The sequence below is a fragment of the Centropristis striata genome, chromosome 8, assembly GCF_030273125.1.
Source record: "Centropristis striata isolate RG_2023a ecotype Rhode Island chromosome 8, C.striata_1.0, whole genome shotgun sequence".
Classification (NCBI taxonomy): domain Eukaryota; kingdom Metazoa; phylum Chordata; class Actinopteri; order Perciformes; family Serranidae; genus Centropristis; species Centropristis striata.
Window position 1 is genome coordinate 2,850,048 of NC_081524.1, and position 22,975 is coordinate 2,873,022.

Genomic DNA, 22,975 nt, shown 5'->3' on the forward strand with positions numbered 1-22,975 from the left:
AAATAATTTTCTACAAAGTGACAACAAGATGCCCTTCAGCCAAAACAAAACAGTAGCTCATAAAACACTGATCGAGGTAATTAATGCTTACTATTAAATAAAATTCCAATCAGGTGAGAGCGGAACAAAAGTGCCGGCACTTCCCCTGTCGGAACCTGAACAGTGTGACATCGAGCGGGAGTAAACAGCACGAGCTGAAGTTGTCATTAAGCAACAATGTCTACAGTTGAGACTTTGAGACAGTTTGTCAGCGAGCGACTGACTGCTGCTGCTGAAGAAATATTCGGAGTTTTGGAGAAAACTCTCGTCGTGTACGAGGACGAGATCGATCGTCAGCGGAAACTGCTGGATATCTTCTGGAAACCCCAAATAAAGTTACACAGGATAGGTATGTACATACTTGTTTATATTATTTTGATAACATAAAACAGAGGGGGGTTTGGTTTTTTATCCTTAAAACTAAATCAGCATCTCACCCATCATCACCACTTTTTGAAATAAGTTACATTACATAGTTTTACATTTTAAAATTTTACTACACCCGAATAAAAAATACTAAGGTTTAATTATTGACGAAGCATGAATCTTCTAACTAAAATATTTCCCTCCAGAAATCAGTCTGATTCTGATGAAGTTATAAGTCTCCCTTCTAACAAGTTTTGAGTATTTATTTACACCATCAATTCCAACACTTTAAAGGTTCATTTACACCATCAATTGTAACAGTTTAAAGGTTTATTTACACCATCAATTCTACAGTTTACATTTTTTTTACACCATCAATTCTCACTAGTTTAATGGATTATTTACACCATCAATTCGACAGTTTAAAGTTTTATTTACACCATCAATTCTAACTAGTTAAAAGGTTTAGTACACCATCAATTCTGACTGTTTAGAAAAGTTCAGCCTTTTCTACAATCATTACATGTCATTCACAGAAGTATCCTGTATCTTCTGTTTCTGTCCCTCCAGAGCTCCAACAGCAGCATGTCTGGAAGGAAGAGGAGGTTCTCGCCGGCCAGACGCTCATTATTCAGGAGAGGAACTCTGGCCCGGACCAAGAAGACCCAGATCCTCCACAGAACAAAGGGGAACTGCAGGAACTCTGCACTGGTCAGGAGGGAGAGCAGCTTGTCCTGAAGCAGGACACTGATGCCCTTATGTTGACTCCTACTCCTGAGGAAAGTGACCACGGCGAAGCTCAGACTGTTGTCTTGAGTATCGATGAAACTCAGAGTGCGGTGGAGGAGATGTCTGCTGAGAGCCAAGATCAGAACGGAGGCCAGCACCTGGATTCAGGATCCGCTAGAAGTACAGAGCCACCACTAAAGAGGAGACTTCGCAAGAACAGGAATCACAGTAACAATGTAAATAATGCTGACATGTCAAAGATTCACCGCAGAACTCATACAGGTAAAAAGCCTATCGAATGTGACACATGTGGGAAATATTTAAAGAATGTCTACTTATTGAAGTCACACATGAAAGTCCACACAGGTGAGAAGCCATATTCTTGCGAAGCATGTGGTAAACATTTCGGAAGTAATTATAACTTGATGGTCCACATGAGAATTCACACAGGTGAGAAGCCGTACACTTGTAAAACATGCGGGAAAGATTTCAGGCAAACAGGAGATTTAAAAGCCCACATGAGAATTCACACAGGTGAGAAGCCGTATTCTTGCAAAACATGCAGGAAAGATTTCAGGAATAATTCACAATTGACAGTCCACATGAGAAGCCACACAGGTGAGAAGCCATATCTTTGCAAAACATGTGGCAAAGATTTCAGGAGTATTTCACAATTGACGGTCCACATGAGAACCCACACAGGTGACAAGCCGTACACTTGTAAAACATGCGGGAAAGAATTCAGAAATAATGCACAATTGACAGACCACATGAGAACCCACACAGGTGAGAAGCCGTATTCCTGCAAAACATGCGGGAAACATTTCAGAAGTAATCCAAACTTGACAGTCCACATGAGGTCCCACACAGGTGAGAAGCCGCACACTTGTGAAACATGTGGAAAAGATTTCAAGCAAAAAGGAGAATTGAAAGTCCACATGAGAACCCACACAGGTGAGAAGCCGTACCTTTGCAAGACCTGCGGGAAAAGATTTAGTGGACTAACAGCATTGAACCTTCATATAAGAACTCACACAGGTGAGAAGCCGTACATGTGTAAAACATGCGGGAAAGATTTCAGCCGTAAATCACACTTGGCGGGCCACATAAGAACCCACACAGGTGAGAAGCCATACACTTGCAAGACCTGCGGGAAAAGATTTGGTGAGCAAAGAATACTGAACTGTCATATAAGAACCCACACAGGTGAGAAGCCGTGTTCTTGCAAAACATGTGGCAAATGTTTCACATTTAACGCTCAGGTGAGAGTCCACATGAGAAAAGCCCACACTGATGAGAAGCAGCACAAGTTAGGAGCCACATAATTAAAGTTCTTGTGGAAATGTTCTTTTTTCTTAAATCCCATTCTTTATTTCAAATATTTTTTATTTGGTTTCTTCAGACACATGTTCACGTTGATCACAAAGTAGACAGTAGATCCTTATTTTTAACAAACAAGAAGTGCAGGGTGTTTAAATCACATTCTTGAAAAAAGATTTGAGGATTGTGCTGAAACTCGTGTTGCAATAGCTACATCAAACTTAAGATATCAGTATCTTTGTGTAACGTTTTCCTTTTCATGACGTTGTTACCTCCATGTCTGTTTTCAAACTGTTTCTTTAAAACAACCATAATCTCATAAATCAAAGAAAATATTAGTTTCACAGTGAGTGCACAGGTGTGGCTGTTACAGTCATGATTTGATCTGGATGGTTGTTGTTTTGCCAAATGTTGATATACAATGTTGGAATTACTTTTTGTTTGAAGTTGAACAAGACGACTTTAAATCCATGTTCTCTACATAATAGTTATATATAAAGCCTTTCACACTACTTTGTAAGAAGTAAGATTTTACCTCAGAGACCGACTAGCATCACTATTTTTTTTAAATTTCTATAAGAATTATTGTGAAATGTAAAATGTGCCTTCTCTTTTCTATTTTAATAAATCAACCCATTTATGTGTCTGACCAAATTTGTGGCATTTTTATCTCTATAAATGACAATTCTTGGACCATCAAGTTTTTCCCTGTTGTGGGACTAATAAAGGAATATCTTATGTTATCTTAATCAAATGAGTTACTGTTTAAAACTAGTGTTAGAGAATAAATCGCCAACTATTTAAAGTGCAACCTTGGAGTGGGGCATGATTGAAACAATTGATTAAAATGATAATTTAACTTTTCTCAGACTTGGTTAAGGCAATGGACTAGAAATCCATTGGGGTCTGCCCGAGCAGGTTTGAATCCTGCCGACAGCGTAGTCTTTTTTTCTCTCTCTCAAACTTCATGAAACAGTTTGTATGTTTATTTGTTTTTCATACAATGGTAACATCTGGATTAACATTGGCTTTGTGCTGATGCGAAAGCTGACTGTATTAAAACCACTTCCTTTAATATTTTCAACATAAAACTAAGTAGGTATAGGCAGCGACAACACAGATTTTCGTGCTGAGTCCAACTGTTATCATTGCTAGTAATTTATAGATTAGAAGCCACTGTTATTATTAAAAAATGGCCTGTAATTGTGGATATTTAACTTGGTGCTTTGAATGCACTGTGGTTTTTGTCTCTCTCTCTTTTTAAACAAAATAATTTTCTACAAAGTGACAACAAGATGTCCGTCAGCAAAAAAACAACAACAGTAGCTTATAAAATATTAACCCTATAAAGCCTGAACCGTGAAATAATTGCCAGAAAATTATATTTTTTTAAAACTTGAGTATTTATTGAACCTGCTGACAAAAATAATAAATACATTTGCATATATGAATTCTAATTTGTATCATATTTGATACATCAGGTCCATTTGTGCAATTTGTTGCTCACAGTTTGTTTTTCTTGAACTAACAAAAACATAAAACCTAACATTTTTATTCTATTAAGACTTTCCTTTTAACATTTAATTCAAATATGCAAGAAAAATAATTATTTATCTGCTGATATGAAGTTTTCACCCAGCAATGAACCTGTATCATTTTTGCTACATCTGGTATTTTTGTGCAATTTGTTGCTCAGTTGTTGTTTTTTTAAAACTCCAACACATGTATACATCAGGTTTTTCAGGAAAAAAATATATCAGACTGATGATGTAGAGGTCTCAACAACTTGTGTATCAAATGTGATACACTTGGCTTTATAGGGTTAAACAAGGTAATGAATGCTTACTTTTAAATAAAATTCCAATCAGTTGAAAGCGGAACAAAAGAGTGCCGGCACTTCCCCTGTCGGAACCTAAAGAGTGTGACAGCGAGCGGAAATAAATACCACGTGCTCATTGAACCGAAACGTGATTTGTGTCGGTGTTGAAGTAACTTGTAGACAATATTGTGTTTGTAGCGATGAGTTAATGTGTTGAAGTTGTCATTCAGCAACAATGTCTACAGTTGAGACTTTGAGACAGTTTGTCAGCGAGCGACTGACTGCTGCTGCTGAAGAAATATTCGGAGTTTTGGAGAAAACTCTCGTCGTGTACGAGGACGAGATCGATCGTCAGCGGAAACTGCTGGATATCTTCTGGAAACCCCAAATAAAGTTACACAGGATAGGTATGTACATACTTATTTATATTATTTTAATGACATAAAACAGAGGGGGGTTGATTTTCAGTCAGAAATCAGTCTGATTCTGATGAAGTTATAATTCTCCCTTCTAACAAGTTTTGAAGATTTATTTACACCATCAATTCTAACAGTTAAATGGTTTATTTACACCATCAATTCTAACAGTTTAAAGGTTTATTTACACCATCAATTCTAACAGTTTAAAGGTTTATTTACACCATCGATTCTAACTAGTTTAAATGTTTATTTACACCATCAATTCTAACAGTTTAAATGTTTATTTACACCATCAATTCTAACTCGTTTAAATGTTTATTTACACCATCAATTCTAACAGTTTAAAGGTTTATTTACACCATCAATTCTAACAGTTTAAAGGTTTATTTACACCATCAATTCTAACAGTTTAAAGGTTTATTTACACCATCAATTCTAACAGTTTAAATGTTTATTTACACCATCAATTCTAACAGTTTAAAGGTTTATTTACACCATCAATTCTAACAGTTTAAAGGTTTATTTACACCATCAATTCTAACAGTTTAAATGTTTATTTACACCATCAATTCTAACAGTTTAAAGGTTTATTTACACCATCGATTCTAACTAGTTTAAAGTTTTATTTACACCATCAATTCTAACAGTTTAAAGGTTTATTTACACCATCAATTCTAACAGTTTAAAGGTTTATTTACACCATCAATTCTAACTAGTTTAAAGGTTTATTTACACCATCGATTCTAACTAGTTTAAATGTTTATTTACACCATCAATTCTAACAGTTTAAAGGTTTATTTACACCATCGATTCTAACTAGTTTAAATGTTTATTTACACCATCAATTCTAACAGTTTAAAGGTTTATTTACACCATCAATTCTAACAGTTTAAAGGTTTATTTACGCCATCAATTCTAACTCGTTTAAATGTTTATTTACACCATCAATTCTAACAGTTTAAAGGTTTATTTACACCATCAATTCTAACTCGTTTAAATGTTTATTTACACCATCAATTCTAACAGTTTAAAGGTTTATTTACACCATCGATTCTAACTCGTTTAAATGTTTATTTACACCATCAATTCTAACTCGTTTAAATGTTTATTTACACCATCAATTCTAACTCGTTTAAAGGTTTATTTACACCGTCAATTCTAACTCGTTTAAAGGTTTATTTACACCATCAATTCTAACTTGTTTAAATGTTTATTTACACCATCAATTCTAACAGTTTAAATGTTTATTTACACCATCAATTCTAACAGTTTAAAGGTTTATTTACACCATCAATTCTAACAGTTTAAAGGTTTATTTACACCATCAATTCTAACAGTTTAAATGTTTATTTACACCATCAATTCTAACAGTTTAAAGGTTTATTTACACCATCGATTCTAACTAGTTTAAAGTTTTATTTACACCATCAATTCTAACAGTTTAAAGGTTTATTTACACCATCAATTCTAACAGTTTAAAGGTTTATTTACACCATCAATTCTAACTAGTTTAAAGGTTTATTTACACCATCGATTCTAACTAGTTTAAATGTTTATTTACACCATCAATTCTAACAGTTTAAAGGTTTATTTACACCATCGATTCTAACTAGTTTAAATGTTTATTTACACCATCAATTCTAACAGTTTAAAGGTTTATTTACACCATCAATTCTAACAGTTTAAAGGTTTATTTACGCCATCAATTCTAACTCGTTTAAATGTTTATTTACACCATCAATTCTAACAGTTTAAAGGTTTATTTACACCATCAATTCTAACTCGTTTAAATGTTTATTTACACCATCAATTCTAACAGTTTAAAGGTTTATTTACACCATCGATTCTAACTCGTTTAAATGTTTATTTACACCATCAATTCTAACTCGTTTAAATGTTTATTTACACCATCAATTCTAACTCGTTTAAAGGTTTATTTACACCGTCAATTCTAACTCGTTTAAAGGTTTATTTACACCATCAATTCTAACTCGTTTAAATGTTTATTTACACCATCAATTCTAACTCGTTTAAAGGTTTATTTACACCATCAATTCTAACTCGTTTAAATGTTTATTTACACCATCAATTCTAACAGTTTAAAGGTTTATTTACACCATCAATTCTAACAGTTTAAAGGTTTATTTACACCATCAATTCTAACTCGTTTAAATGTTTATTTACACCATCAATTCTAACAGTTTAAAGGTTTATTTACACCATTGATTCTAACTAGTTTAAAGTTTTATTTACACCATCAATTCTAACAGTTTAAAGGTTTATTTACACCATTGATTCTAACTAGTTTAAAGTTTTATTTACACCATCAATTCTAACTAGTTTAAAGGTTTATTTACACCATCAATTCTAACTAGTTTAAAGGTTTATTTACACCATCAATTCTAACTCGTTGAAAGGTTTATTTACACAATCAATTCTAACTCGTTTAAATGTTTATTTACACCATCAATTCTAACAGTTTAAAGGTTTATTTACACCATCAATTCTAACTCGTTTAAAGGTTTATTTACACCATCAATTCTAACTCGTTTAAATGTTTATTTACACCATCAATTCTAACTCGTTTAAAGTTTTATTTACACCATCAATTCTAACAGTTTAAAGGTTTATTTACACCATCAATTCTAACTCGTTTAAATGTTTATTTACACCATCAATTCTAACTCGTTTAAATGTTTATTTACACCATCAATTCTAACTCGTTTAAATGTTTATTTACACCATCAATTCTAACTCGTTTAAATGTTTATTTACACCATCAATTCTAACTCGTTTAAATGTTTATTTACACCATCAATTCTAACAGTTTAAAGGTTTATTTACACCATCAATTCTAACAGTTTAAATGTTTATTTACACCATCAATTCTAACTCGTTTAAATGTTTATTTACACCAGCAATTCTAACAGTTTAAATGTTTATTTACACCATCAATTCTAACAGTTTAAAGGTTTATTTACACCATCAATTCTAACAGTTTAAAGGTTTATTTACACCATCAATTCTAACTCGTTTAAATGTTTATTTACACCATCAATTCTAACTCGTTTAAATGTTTATTTACACCATCAATTCTAACAGTTTAAAGGTTTATTTACACCATCGATTCTAACTAGTTTAAAGTTTTATTTACACCATCAATTCTAACAGTTTAAAGGTTTATTTACACCATCAATTCTAACTAGTTTAAAGGTTTATTTACACCATCAATTCTAACTCATTTAAAGGTTTATTTACACCATCAATTCTAACAGTTTAAAGGTTTATTTACACCATCAATTCTAACTCGTTTAAATGTTTATTTACACCATCAATTCTAACTAGTTTAAAGTTTTATTTACACCATCAATTCTAACTAGTTTAAAGTTTTATTTACACCATCAATTCTAACTAGTTTAAAGTTTTATTTACACCATCAATTCTAACTAGTTTAAAGTTTTATTTACACCATCAATTCTAACTAGTTTAAAGTTTTATTTACACCATCAATTCTAACTAGTTTAAAGTTTTATTTACACCATCAATTCTAACTAGTTTAAAGTTTTATTTACACCATCAATTCTAACTAGTTTAAAGGTTTATTTACACCATCGATTCTAACTCGTTTAAAGGTTTATTTACACCATCGATTCTAACAGTTTAAAGTTTTATTTACACCATCAATTCTAACTCGTTTAAATGTTTATTTACACCATCAATTCTAACTCGTTTAAATGTTTATTTACACCATCAATTCTAACTCGTTTAAATGTTTATTTACACCATCGATTCTAACTAGTTTAAAGGTTTATTTACACCATCAATTCTAACAGTTTAAATGTTTATTTACACCATCGATTCTAACTAGTTTAAAGTTTTATTTACACCATCAATTCTAACTAGTTTAAAGGTTTAGTACACCACAATACTAAACAGTTGGAAGGGTGATTACAGTAAAATACTAACAAACGATTAAAGATTTGTTACACCTATGCTTTCTTTATGTTTAATCACACCCACACATGTATTTTTGTATATATTTACATAATTTATACATGTAGTTTGATCCAATTATTTCAGTTATTTAATTCTTAATATTCATCAGAGCACAAAACTTGCCCTGCATTGATCAAACCCGCTACAACATAAAATAGGAAATGTCTGATCTTGGGTGTCCAGTCCTGGGAATTTGAAGCAAAGGCTGTAAAATACTGAAATGGTTTAAAAATGTGTAGTTTTTACCAAGTTACGTCATCAGGAAGAGCTGCAGAGAAAAAAAAACAAACATAAAAAAAAATTGAATTACCTACCACAATCTACACTGAAATACTGAAGATTCTGGAGCATAACAAATACATTATTACATTGACATATTAATAATATTACCTACCATTTCAACAGTGCCCCTTCCTTCATCATCTGCCTTTCAATTCTCTGACAAAACTCCTCCACTTCACTGTAAAAGTAAACAGACAACATAATAATAATAATAAAAAGAGAGTGTAAAACGGTTGAAAAATATTAACTTTGTTTAATTAAGCAGACATAAACAAGGCCAAAACCTAATAATAGACAAAAATACATTTCGGATATTCTGCGCCGATTGAGCTTAATTACTGTCCAATAAATCTCTAAATACATGCTGTGGAGTAGCCTAATATTAATGTAGTGATATAAATGCACATGATATATAATATGAATAATAAAGTTGTGTAGGTGCATTACATGATATACATGAATCCATACAAAATTAACTTTTAGCATAATTTACACTAATTACCAACATGTAGCCTAAACATATTCATGCTTGTATGAAAAGGTAGGCTCATACATGTTCTTCTCATATCATCCACGTTATTGCTTTAATCATTAATAATGTTTAATTTAAAGCACATACTAACATTAATCGTCATCGCACTTTGGTTTCATGAAACAAAATGTGCAGGTCAAACTGTTAAACATATCACAGTAAAACATACATTTCGCTGTCTACTTCATGTCAACTAAATACTTTGATAATATTAAACAAATTACTGTGATTCACATTAAGGGCACAGATTTCCTTAATTTTGCGGGATCGGCCGATTCTTTTACGTCAAACCGATCTTATCTACCTCGATAATATGCCCCCACCGGCGAAGCAGTGCTCCCAACTTTGTTGCTAAATTTAGCAACTTTTGGCTCGTTAAGAAGAGCCGCCGTTAGCGGCAGTTAGCTCTATAGCAGTACAGTGTGTATGTGCTAACAGGCTAACAGTTAGCTCTGTAGCAGTACAGTGTGTATGTGCTAACAGGCTAACAGTTAGCTCTGTAGCAGTACAGTGTGTATGTGCTAACAGGCTAACACTTAGCTCTGTAGCAGTACAGTGTGTATGTGCTAACAGGCTAACAGTTAGCTCTGTAGCAGTACAGTGTGTATGTGCTGCTGCTGCAGGAGGTGTTCACTTAGTGATCTCTGTTTGTTTACAACAAGCACCAGACACTCTGTGCACAGTTAGCAATGCTGGTTAATTCACAAGCACTATGTTTACGATCAGCGGAGACTTTATGCATAATTAGCCATGCTGCTTTCAGCTGCTGATGTTGTGCACAGTTAGCGATGGTGAAAACCAAACGTCACCTCCAGAGTCTCTAAATCCCTCTGGGGACTAACTTGTCCCGCCGTGGAAAACCCTCTCCTCTGTTTGTTTCTTCTTCTACAGTTTGGCATCTAGCCGCGACACTGTATCATCAAATGCTACGCTGCCCCGGTGTGGAAGGCACCAGTAATACAACTTTTTTTTCCTCCAGATATGATGAACTATTCGATTTTTTATGATTTAATGATTATTCGAATATTCGAAAATCGATCTCTAGTTGTATGTATGTTGTACTATAGCAAAACCAGAAACTCAGGACACTTATTTACGGTTGCAGTTCTTTTGTTAGTTTGTCCTGTAAATTGTTGCTATTATTTTAAATTCAATATTTTATTAACTACCTCAGACATTGTGATTTCCTTTATTTGTTAAAGAAAAATACTGCAGTGTTATTGTTTTTCAATAAAATAAGATTCAATCGGTGCACCCCTATTAAACATATCACAGTAAAACATAAATTTCGCTGTCTACTTCATGTCAACAAAATACTTTGGTAATATTAAACAAATACTGTGATTCACATTCAATACTCACACGTGGATTGTCGTCTTTGTCCATGTTCAATAGTTTGTACTGCTTCCATGGAAATTGGGGGCGCTGTCGCAAAATACAAGAGGTCTAGAAATGCAGGTACAAATCTACAGGTACAGATCTGCAGCATCCAGGTCTGCAGACACACCCTATTCGCTTGTTTTTGCGATGCATGTTTTTGCGATGCATGTTTTTACTAGACTTTACGGCACCAACGTGTTAGAGGGACCTTTAAAATAAAAGGAGTTTTCCGGTTTTACTTCATTTCCATCTAATTTCAAATTGCAATTAAAAGAAAATCGTCCATAATCAGAGACTCATTCCACTTCAGGTGGACAACCTCAGAGTGTCCCCCAGTTTATTTCAAGACATCCTGATGTATATTTTCAAAATTAAAACCTTTTGAGGTTTCACATGATCTGCTATTTGTCTTTTAATTTCAGATTACAATTAAAAGAAAATCGTCCATAATCAAACACCCATTCCACTTCAGGTGGACAGTTTACATTCTCAGGAAGTCCCTCAGCTGATGCAGGACATTCTGATGTATCATTTTAAAATAACAGCCTTTTGAAATCTCAGATAACCCAGCTGATTTCAGGACATTCTGACGCATTATTTTGAAATTGAAAGGCTTTTGAAATCTCAGACAATACAATATTTTCCCTCAAATTTCTGATTAGAATTACAAGAAATATGTCCATAATCAAAGACTCACTCCACTTCAGATTGACAGTTGACATCTTCAGGATGTCCCTCAGTTGATTGCAAGACATTCTGATATATTATTTCAAAATAACAGCCTTTTGAAATTACAAATAATACGAAATATTCCTGTGATTTTAGATTACTTGATAGAAAGAAAACAGCTCATAATCTAAGACTCATTCTATGTCAGGTGGACAGTGGACATCCCCAGGGTCTCCCTCAGTTGATTTCAAGACATTCTGATGTATCATTTCAAAATGAAATTCTTTTGAAATCTCAGATAATCTGCTATTTTTCCTATAATTAAAAATGGCAGAATATGTGAGATTTCAAAAGACTTTCATTTTGAAATCATACATCAGAAAGTCTTTAAAATCAGGCCAGGGAAATCTTGGGAATGTCCACCATCCACCAGGAGTGGAATAAGTATTTGATTATGAACGGTTTTCTTGTAATTGTAAACTGAAATTAGAGAAAATATATTATAGTATGTAAAATTTGAAAAGGCTTTCATTTTGAAATAATATCAGAATGTCTTGAAATCGACTGAAGGACACCCTGGGGATGTCCACTGTCCATCACAGTATGTTTTACTGGATCAGTGTTAACTGGAACTTTTTGTTCAGCTGCAAGATCTAGTTGTAAAACCGTTTCAGTCCCATGTTTGACTAATTATCAAACAGGTTTTAAAAGGTTTACACCTGCCCAACTGGGGGGCCCACCTGGGCGGCTCTGGCTCAGTTGGGAGAGTTGGTTGGCCCCCAACCGAAGGGTTGGTGGTTCGATCCCTGACCATCGCAGCCTACATGTCGAAGTATCCTTGAGCAAGATACTGAACCCCAAATTGCTCCCGATGTGCTGTGTTCATTGGTGTGTGAATGAATTCCCAATGGTGGCAGGTGGGACCGTTTAGGGTAGCCTCTGCCACCAGAATGAATGTGTGTGTGAAAGGGTGAATGAGTGGTCGCAAAGCGACTAGAAAAGCGCTATATAAGTGCAGGTCCATTTACCATTTACCAACTCTACTCGAGATGCCGTCTCTCAACAATGATTGGTCACAAGTTTCAAATGTGAAAGAGAGTAAATATTTCAGCCTTTTCTACAATCACATAAGTATCCGTTATCTTCTGTTTCTGTCCCTCCAGAGCTCCAACAGCAGCATGTCTGGAAGGAAGAGGAGGTTCTTGCCGACCAGACGCTCATTATTCAGGAGAGGAACTCTGGTCCGGACCAAGAAGAACCAGATCCTCCACAGAACAAAGGGGAACAGCAGGAACTCTGCACCGGTCAGGAGGGAGAGCAGCTTGTCCTGAAGCAGGAGACTGATGCCCTTATGTTGACTCCTACTCCTGAGGAAAGTGACCACGGTGAAGCTCAGACTGTGACCGATGCCCTTATGTTGACTCCTACTCCTGAGGAAAGTGACCACGGTGAAGCTCAGACTGTTAACTTGAATATCGATGAAACTCAGAGTGCGGTGGAGGAGATGTCTGCTGAGAGCCAAGATCAGAACGGAGGCCAGCATCTGGACTCAGGATCAGCTAGAAGTACAGAGCCACGACTAAAGAGGAGACTTCGCAAGAACAGGAATCACAGTAACAATGTAAATAATGCTGACATGTCAGAGATTCTCCGTAGAACTCAGACAGGTAAAGAACCTATCAAATGTGACACATGTGGGAAATGTTGTAAGAATAACTACTTATTGAACTTACACATGAGAGTCCACACAGATGAGAGGTCACATTCTTGCGAAACATGTGGTAAAAATTTCAGAAGTAATTATAACTTGACTGTCCACATGAGAATTCACACAGGTGAGAAGCCATACACTTGTAAAACATGCGGGAAACATTTCAGGTGTAAGTCACACTTGACGGTCCACATGAGAACCCACACAGGTGACAAGCCGTACACTTGTAAAACATGCAGAAGAGATTTCAGGAATAAGGCACAAATGACAGTCCACATGAGAACCCACACAGGTGAGAAGCCGTATTCCTGCAAAACATGCGGGAAACATTTCAGTAGTAATGCACACTTGATAGTCCACATGAGGTCCCACACAGGTGAGAAGCCTTACAGTTGTGAAACATGTGGAAAAGATTTCAGGCAAAAAGAAGACTTGAAAGTCCACATGAGAACCCACACAGGTGAGAAGCCGTATTCTTGCAAGACCTGCGAGAAAAGATTTCGTGCACTATCAGCATTGATCTTTCATATAAGAACTCACACAGGTGAGAAGCCGTACAAGTGTACAACATGTGGCAAAGATTTCGCGCGTAAACATGAATTGACAATCCACATGAGAACCCACACAGGTGAGAAGCCATACCTTTGCAACACCTGCGGGAAAAGATTTAGTGGGCCATCAGCATTGACCCTTCATATAAGAAGTCACACAGGTGAGAAGCCATACCTTTGCAACACCTGCGGGAAAAGATTTAGTGGGCCAACATCACTGACCCGTCATAAAAGAACTCACACTGGTGAGAAGCCGCATTCCTGCTAAACATGCGGGAAAGATTTCAGACTAAACGACTAAATATTTAAGTCCACATGAGGTCACGTGAAGCCTTATTCTTGCAAAACATGTGGCAAATGTTTCACATTTAACGCTCAGTTCAAAGTCCACATGAGAAGAGACCACACTGATGAGAAGCAGCACAAGTGAGGAGCCACATAATTAAAGTTCTTGTAGAAATGTCCTTTTTTCTCAAATCACATTCTTGAAAAAAGATTTGAGGATTGTGCTGAAACTCATGTGCTGCAATAGCTACATCAAACTTAAGATATCAGTATCTTTGTGTAACGTTTTCCTTTTCATGACATTGTTACTTTCATGTCTGTTTTAAAACAGTGTTTCTTTAAAACAACCATAGTCTCCTAAATAAAGGAAAACATTATTTTCACAGTGAGTGCACGGGTGTGGCTGTTACAGTCATGGTGTGACCTGGATGGTTGTTTCTGCCAAATGTCCATTTATAATGTTGGAATTACTTTTTGTTTGAGGTTGAACAAGATGAGTTTAAATCTATGTTGTCCACATAATACTTCATAGTTATATATAAAGCCTTTCAAACTACTTTGCAAGAAGTAAGATTTTACCTCAGAGACCCACTAGCATAACTATTATGTTTTTTATTTTTTATAAGAAATCTTGTGAAATGTGCCTTCTTTTTGCAATTTTAATAAATCAACTCATGTGTCTGACCAAAATTGTGTCATTTTTATCTCTATAAATGATAATTCTTGGACCATCAAGTTTTCCCCGTTGTGATGATAAAGAGAGTAGGAGCCCCAGGAGCCCTGGGGCACACCAGCAGAAACGGGGAAAGTGTGGGACTTGTGGGATTTTAGATGGATGAATTGCGTGCAACAGGAAAGGTAAGTGAACCAGGCGAGGGGTGTGTGTGTAATGCCTAGAGAGTCAGAGAGTCTGTCCAGGAGGGTGTTGTGTGAGATGGTGTCAAAAGCGGCTGTCAGATCAAGAAGGATGAGTATGGAGAGTAAACCAGAATCAGAGGGTATGAGAAGGTCATTTGTGATTTTGAGGAGTGCTGTTTCGGTGCTATGGAGGGGACAGAAACCAGATTGAAACTGCTCGTAGATATTGGTGATAAGGTGGTTGTGGACAGATTTTTCGAGGATTTTTGAGATAAATGGTAGATTGGAAATGGGACACAGAATATTAAAATTTGTTTTTTCAGGATGGGTTTGACAGTAGCTGTTTTTAGAGAGAAGTTGACAGTTCCAGGGGTAAGTAAGCAATGGATGATGTTAGTGATGAGGGGAACAAGGGAAGGAAGGCAAGTTCTGACTAGATTAGTGGGAAGTGGATCGAGTGGACAAGTGGACTGTTTAGATTTAAGAATAAGTTGAGAAATGGCTTGGACAGAGGGGAGAATAAATCTAGAAAATGTACTGTGTAGGGATGAGTGGGGGCCAGGAACATCCCCTCCGGAGACTGCAGCTCCACATGAGGTCAGGTGTTGGTGGATTTCGGTGATTTTGGAGATGAAAAAAGTAACGAGTGAGTTGCAGATATCAGCAGATTGCATATGGAGGAGAAGAGAGTCGGACTTGTTCAGAGAGGCAAAGTTTCAGTCAGGCACAGGAAATCAAGCTGTCAATGAGGACATCATGGAAGAAATGCCCCTTGCTGCTGAGAGAGCGGATGTTAAGGAGACCAAAGGCTGGACAGGACGGAGTGGTCGTCATCTCGAGCAGTGTTACATGAGCGGCGGCGAGTTGTGGACCAGATCGTTTTTATGGATTGAGAGTCATTGTATTGAAACTTACGATGAGATCCACGATGAGCGTATCTCAGACGAGGCTGCGAGCGATGTCTGGGGGGATGTTGAGCCCAGACACTTGTCAGGAAGAGGAGATGAGATAGCGATGTTTGAGGAGTTCAACAGCAGAATACTGGAGGAGTGCATTTGTTTGCAAGTGGACGAGGGACAGGAAGAGCCAGATGACTGCAAACCAGCGTGTTGTATGGTAAAGCCACACCGTTTCCCAGGAGGGTAATACGAGCCGGGAAGGGGTCCCAGGTAGGAATACGTCCAAAATCTGGTAATTGAAACACACCCTCCAGTCCCCCTTTTTGAAAATTGGGACCACCACCCCAGTCTGGCACTGTCCCAGACCTCCACGCGACACTGAAGTGGCGTGTCAACCATGACAGCCCAACAGTGTCCAGAGCTTTTAGCATCTCAGGGTGAATCTCATTCAACCCGGGGGCCTTGCCGCCGGGAAGCTTCTTAATTACTTCGGAGACTTCTGCCAGGGATACTGGTGAGTCTTCCCCTGAGTCTTCAGACTCTGCCTCCCCCACAGATGACGTGTTGACTGGATTAAGGAGCTCCTCAAAGTGCTCGTTCCACCTTCCAATGACATCCCCAGGTCGGGTCAGCAGGTCTTCTCCCGCACTGAACACAGATTGGGCCAAGTCCTGCTTTCCCTTCCTGAGGACTCCATGTTACCAACCTCACCTGGAATGCTGGACAAATTCTTCCAGAGGTGTGAGTTGAACATGGACAGCAGACAGGGGCCTCCGCCAGACGTTCCCAGTTCACCCTGACTACACGTTTGGGTTAGCAAGGTCTGTCCAGCAGCCTCCCCCGCTACCTGATCCAAATCACCACCAGGAGGTGATCAGTTGACAGCTCTGCTCCTCTCTTCACCCGAGTGTCCAAAACATGCGGCCACCGATCTGAAGATCGGATAATGAAATCTATCATCGATCTTTGAGTGCTCTGGTACCAAGTACACTTATGAACAGCTCTATGTTCGAACATGGTGTCCAGAAGTCCAATAACAAAACACCGCTCTGGTTTAGATCGGGAAGGCCGTTCTTCCCAATCACCCCTCTCCAGGTACCATCATCGTTACCCACGTGAACATTGAAGTCTCCCAAAAGAACCATAGAGTACCTGGCTGTACCCCTCCCAGGACACCACCCAGAGACTCCAAGGAGGCCGGGTACTCCGAACTGCTGTTCGGTGCATAAGCACAGACAACAGTCTGGAGTCTGCGACTTGCAGTCGCAAAAAGGCGTCCCTCTCGTTCTTCGGGGAGAACTCCAACACAGCGGCGCTCAGCCAGGGGCTTGTGAGTATCCTCACACCCGCCTGGCGCCTCTCGCCATGGGAAACTCCGGAAAGGAGTTTGGTTCCAGAGCCCAGGCTATACCTTGAAGTGAGCCCAACTATTTCTAGTTGGTAACGCTCCACCTCCCGCACAAGCTTGGGCTCCTTCCCCGCCAGCGAGGTGAAGTTCCACGTCCCCAGAGCTAGCCGCCTGAGCCGGGGGTCAGCACGCCAAGGTACCCGCCTTCGCCTGCCTCCCCGCTCACCACACATCTGACCCTGCGTGCTCCCCTCTCGGGTCAGGCTCCAGGAGGGGGCCCTCAGCACCACCCAAATGAAACAACAGGTGAGGTGGAAACAGATGAGTGTAGACTTTAAATTTAAAAAAACACGAGTGGGTAAAGTAGCCTATTTTAATTCTGATTTGTCTGTGGCTGTTTGCTGTTTTGTTACTGTTTTTTTGGTCTTGTACTGTAGGTTACTGTTTCTCAAGCAAGACTTTCCATAAATGGGCCTGAACCCAAGGAGGTCCCTTATGAGAGAGCACTTGAGTTGTTTTTCAGGAAGCCAAGAAAAATTAGGTGTTCTGATAGGGCATGAAGCTGTGCACCAAATAGGCTACAGTAGAAGAACCTGAAAAGAATCTGAATCAGGCTTTGTACCTTAGGTAGTTTCTTTATTTTATTTATTATATTTGTGATAATATATTTTATTGTTACATTATTTTATTTTACCTGAAAAGTTAGAACAGGTTATTGTTTGAGGTAGGTCTTAAGTTAATGATTTGAAATAAAAACCTCAAAATTGAAGTTGTTTGTGCAAATCATTCCTGTCACAGAATCTGAAGATTGAACTAGTTGGGGTGAGGAATGAAACCAGGCAGGGTTCTGGTAAAAATGTTTTTAGGTGTCTTCTCTTAAAGAACTTATTTTTAAAGAAGATTGAACTGAATAATTCCAAATGCTGTAGCTTTATAGTGGTATCAGCAGGTGACTCTGAAGATCAATAGATACAGGTTTTTTCATATCGCAGCTTCAGAAAGTGTTGAACACCGCCCGCTGCATCCACCCGATGACCGTCTCCACAACACTGACACTTGATTCCCCCACCGCACCACAAATTGCTATCTGATCTGTGGGAAACACTGCAATGATTATAGTTGGACTCAGCACAACATTTTTTAATTTAAAGAAAAGGACTATTAAACACCTGCGCAGTAGCTGCCTATATCTACTTAGTTTTATTTTGAAAATATGAAAGGAAGTGGTTTAATACAGCCAGGCTTCACATCAGCAAAAAGCCACAGTTAATCCAGATGTTAGCATTGTATAAAAAAAAGTTACATACAAACTGTTTTTATGATTTTCATTTATTAGTCCCACCATGGGGAACAACTTGATGGTCAAAGAATTGTCATTTAAAGAGATAAAAATGCCACAATTTTGGTCGGGCACATAAATGGGATAATTTATTAAAATAGCAAAAAGAAGTCACTTTTCACATTTCACAAGATGTCTTATAAAAAAATAAAAATAAAGTAGTGATGCCAGGTTTATAAGGTGAAATCTGAAGTTTTGGCTTTATACATAACTTTTAAATATTATGTGAAGAACATGGATTTAAAGTCGTCCTGTTCAACTTTAAATAAAAAGTAATTTCAACATTGTAAATGGAAATTTGGCAGAAACAACAACCATCCAGATCAAATCATGACTGTAACAGCCACACCTGTGCACTCACTGTGAAACTAATGTTTTCCTTGATTTAGGAGACTATGGTTCGTTTAAAGAAACACTGTTTGAAAACAGACATGGAGGTGACAATGTCATGAAAAGGAAAACATTACAAAAAGATGCTGACATCTCATGTTTGATGGAGCTATTGCAAAACATGAGTTTCAGCACAATCAATTTTTCAAGAATGGGATTTGAGAAAAAAGAACATTTCTACAAGAACTTTAATTATGAGTTATGTGCTGCTTCTCATCAATGTGGTCTCTTCTCATGTGGACTTTCAACTGAGAGTCAACTGTGAAACTTTTGCAACATGTTTTGCAAAAATACGGCTTCTCACCTGTGTGGGTTCTCATGTGGGCTTTCAGTTGTTCTTTTTGTCTAAAATCTTTGCTGCATGTTTTACACGTGTACGGCTTCTCACCTGTGTGGGTTTTTATATGACGGGTGAGTGCTGTTGGCCCACTAAATCTTTTCCCGCATGTCTCGCAAAGGTACGGCTTCTCACCTGTGTGGGTTCTCATATGAAGGGTGAGTGCTGTTAGTCCACTAAATCTTTTCCTGCAAGTTTTGCAAAGGTACGGCTTCTCACCTGTGTGGGACCTCATGTGGAGTGTCAATACATCTTTACGCCTGAAACCTTTCCCGCATGTTTTACACATGTGCGGCTTCTCACCTGTGTGGGACCTCATGTGGACTGTCAAGTGTGCATTTCTTCTGAAAACTTTGCCGCATGTTTCGCAAGGATATGGCCTCTCATCTGTGTGGGTTCTTAAATGACTGATCAGTATTGATGGCTCACTAAATCTTTTCCCGCACGTGTTGCAAAGGTTCGGTTTCTCACCTGTGTGGGTTCTTATATGACGGGTCAGTTTTTTTGGCTCAAAAAATCTTTTGCCACATGTTTCGCAAGAATATGGCCTCTCACCTGTGTGGACTCTTGTGTGTAACTTCAATAAATAGTTAAACTTAAAACATTTCCCACATGTGTCACATTCAATAAGCTTTTTACCTGTCTGAGTTCTACGGAGAATCTCTGACATGTCAGCATGGTTTACATTGTTACTGTCACTTCTGTTTTTGTGAAGTCTCCTCTTTAGTGGTGGCTCTGTACTTCTAGCTGATCCTGAGTCCCGATGCTGGCCTCCGTTCTGATCTTGGCTCTCAGCAGACATCTCCTCCACCGCACTCTGAGTTTCATCGATACTAAAGTTCACACTCTGAGCTTCACCATGGTCACTTTCTTCAGGAGTAGGAGTCAACATAAGGGCATCAGTCTCCTGCTTAAGGACAAGCTGCTCTCCCTCCTGACCGGTGCAGAGTTCCTGCTGTTCCCCTTTGATCTGTGGAGGATCTGGATCTTCTTGGTCTGGACCAGAGTTCCTCTCCTGAATACTGAGCTGCTGGTCGGCGAGATCATCCTCTTCCTTCCAGACATGCTGTTGTTGGAAGTCTGGAGGGACAGAAACAGAAGATACAGGATACTTATGTTATTGTAGAAAAGGTCAAGTTATTTGCGATGTCTTTCACATTTGAAACTTGTGACCAATCAGTGTTGAGAGACGGCATGTGAGTAGAGTTGAGCAGGTGTAAACCTTTTAAAACAGGTTTTATAATAAGCCAAACATTGGACTGAACCGGTATACCCAATTTTACAACTAGATCTTGCAGCTGAACAAAAAGTCCCAGTTAATACTGGTCCAGTAAAAACATACTGTGGTGGACAGTGGACATCCCCAGGGTGTCCTTTAGTTGATTTCGAGACATTCTGATGTATTATTTCAAAATAAAAGCCTTTTGAAATTTTACATAATGCAATATATTTTCTCTAATTTTAAATTACAATTACAAGAAAAACGTCCATAATCAAAGATTTATTCCACTTCTGGTGGACAGTGGACATTCCCAAGATTTCCCTGACCAGATCTGAAAGACATTCTGAAGTATTATTTCAAAATTAAAGTCTTTTGAAATCTAACATATTTTTGCCATTTTTAATTAGAGGAAAAATTGCAGATTACCTGAGATTTCAAAATAATTAAATTTTGAAATGATACATCAGAATACCGTGAAATCAACTGAGGGAGACCCTGGGGATGTCCACTGTCCACCTGAAGTAGAATGACTCTTACATAATGAACGGTTTTCTTTCAATTGTAATCTAAAATTAGAGGAAATACTTTCTATTATTTGTAATTTCAAAAGGCTTTTATTTTGAAATTATCCATCGGATTGTCCTGCAATCAGCTGAGGGTCACCCTGAAGATGTCCACTGTCAATCTGAAGTGGAGTCGGTCTTTGATTTTGGACATATTTCTTGTAATTCTAATCTGAAATTAGAGGAAAAATATTGTATTATCTGAAATTTCAAAAGGCTTTCAGTTTTAAAATAATACGTCAGAACGTCTTGAAAACAGCTGGGGGACATCCTGAGGGTGGCATCCTGTGTAACTTTATTTCAGGTTTCCAGAAGATATCCAGCAGTTTGCGCTGACGATCTATCTCGTCCTCGTACACGATGAGAGTTTTCTCCATCAACTTCGTAAAGCAGCTTCTGTGGGTTTTTTTTTTAAATACAATTCTAACATCTGGATTAACCATGGCTCTGTGATGACTCGTGTCGGTATTGAATTAACTTGTAGACAATATTGTGTTTGTAGCGATGAGTTAATGTGTTGAAGTTGTCATTAAGCAACAATGTCTACAGTTGAGACTTTGAGACAGTTTGTCAGCGAGCGACTGACTGCTGCTGCTGAAGAAATATTCAGAGTTTTGGAAAAAAAAAGTTAAGGGCGTTGTCGACAGGATACAAGCCTGCTCGGGCAGACCCCAATGGATTTCTAGTCCATTGCCTTAACCAAGTCTGAGAAAAGTTAAATTATCATTTTAATCAATTGATTCAATCAGCTGAATGTCCCACTCCAATGATGCACTTTAAATGGTTGGCGATTTATTCTCTAACATTAGTTTTAACCACAAACTAATTTGATTAAGATAACATAAGATATTCCTTTATTAGTTCCATAACAGGGAAAAACTTGATGGTCCAAGAATTGTCATTTATAGAGATTAAAATACCACAATTTTGGTCGGACACATAAAAGGGTCAATTTATTAAAATAGCAAAAAGAAGGCACATTTCACAAGATTTCTTATGAATATAAAAAATAAAAATAGTGATGCCAGTCGGTCTCTGAGGTAAAATCTAACTTCTTGCAAAGTGGTGTGAAAGGCTTTATATATAACTATCAAATATTATGTGAAAAACATGGATTTAAACTGATCTTCTTCAACTTCAAACAAAAAGTAATTCCAACATTGTAAATGGACATTTGGCAGAAACAACAACCATCCAGATCAAATCATGACTGTAACAGCAACACCTGTGCACTCACTGTGAAACTAATGTTTTCCTTGATTTAGGAGATTATGGTTATTTTAAAGAAACACTGTTTGAAAACAGACATGGAAGTAACAATGTCATGAAAAGGAAAACGTTACAAAAAGATGCTGACATCTCATGTTTGATGGAGCTACTGCAACACAGGAGTTTCAGCACAATCCTCATATCTTTTTTCAAGAATGGGATTTGAGAAAAAATAACTTTTCTACAAGAACTTTAGTTATGTGGCTCCTCACTTGTGCTGCTTCTCATCAGTGTGGTCTCTTCTCATGTGGACTTTCAACTGAGAGTTAACTGTGAAACTTTTGCCACATGTTTTGCAAAAATAAGGCTTCTCACCTGTGTGGGTTCTCATGTGGACAGTTAAATGTCTTTTTTGCCCGAAATATTTGCCACATGTTTCACAAGTGTACGGCTTCTCACCTGTGTGGGTTCTCATATGGACCGTCAAGTATGAATTACCCCTGAAATCTTTGCCGCATGTCTTGCAATAATACATCTTTTCACCTGTGTGGGTCCTAATGTGGAATTTCAATTCATTATTACGCCTGAAATCTTTGCCACATGTTTCACAAGTGTGCGGCTTCTCACCTGTGTGGGTTCTCATGTGGACAGCTAAATATTTTTTTTTACCAAAATATTTGCCACATGTTTCACAAGTGTACGGCTTCTCACC

At 37.5% G+C, this 22,975-nt stretch overlaps 1 protein-coding gene and 1 pseudogene across 1 annotated transcript in view; one reads left to right on the top strand and one right to left on the bottom strand.

The window, feature by feature from the left end:
* The first annotated feature begins 36 nt into the window (after positions 1–36).
* Positions 37–14,800, top strand: LOC131976152 (zinc finger and SCAN domain-containing protein 2-like; annotated as a pseudogene).
* Positions 14,801–18,514: 3,714 nt separating this feature from the next.
* LOC131976263 (zinc finger protein 436-like) overlaps positions 18,515–22,975 on the bottom strand; it is a 5,844-nt gene continuing 1,383 nt past the window's right edge. Inside the window, exon 3 of the mRNA XM_059339208.1 lies at positions 18,515–20,349. Coding sequence (XP_059195191.1) covers positions 19,121–20,349 — 1,229 coding nt within the window. The 3' untranslated portion in view covers positions 18,515–19,120. The remainder of the gene's footprint in view (positions 20,350–22,975) is intronic.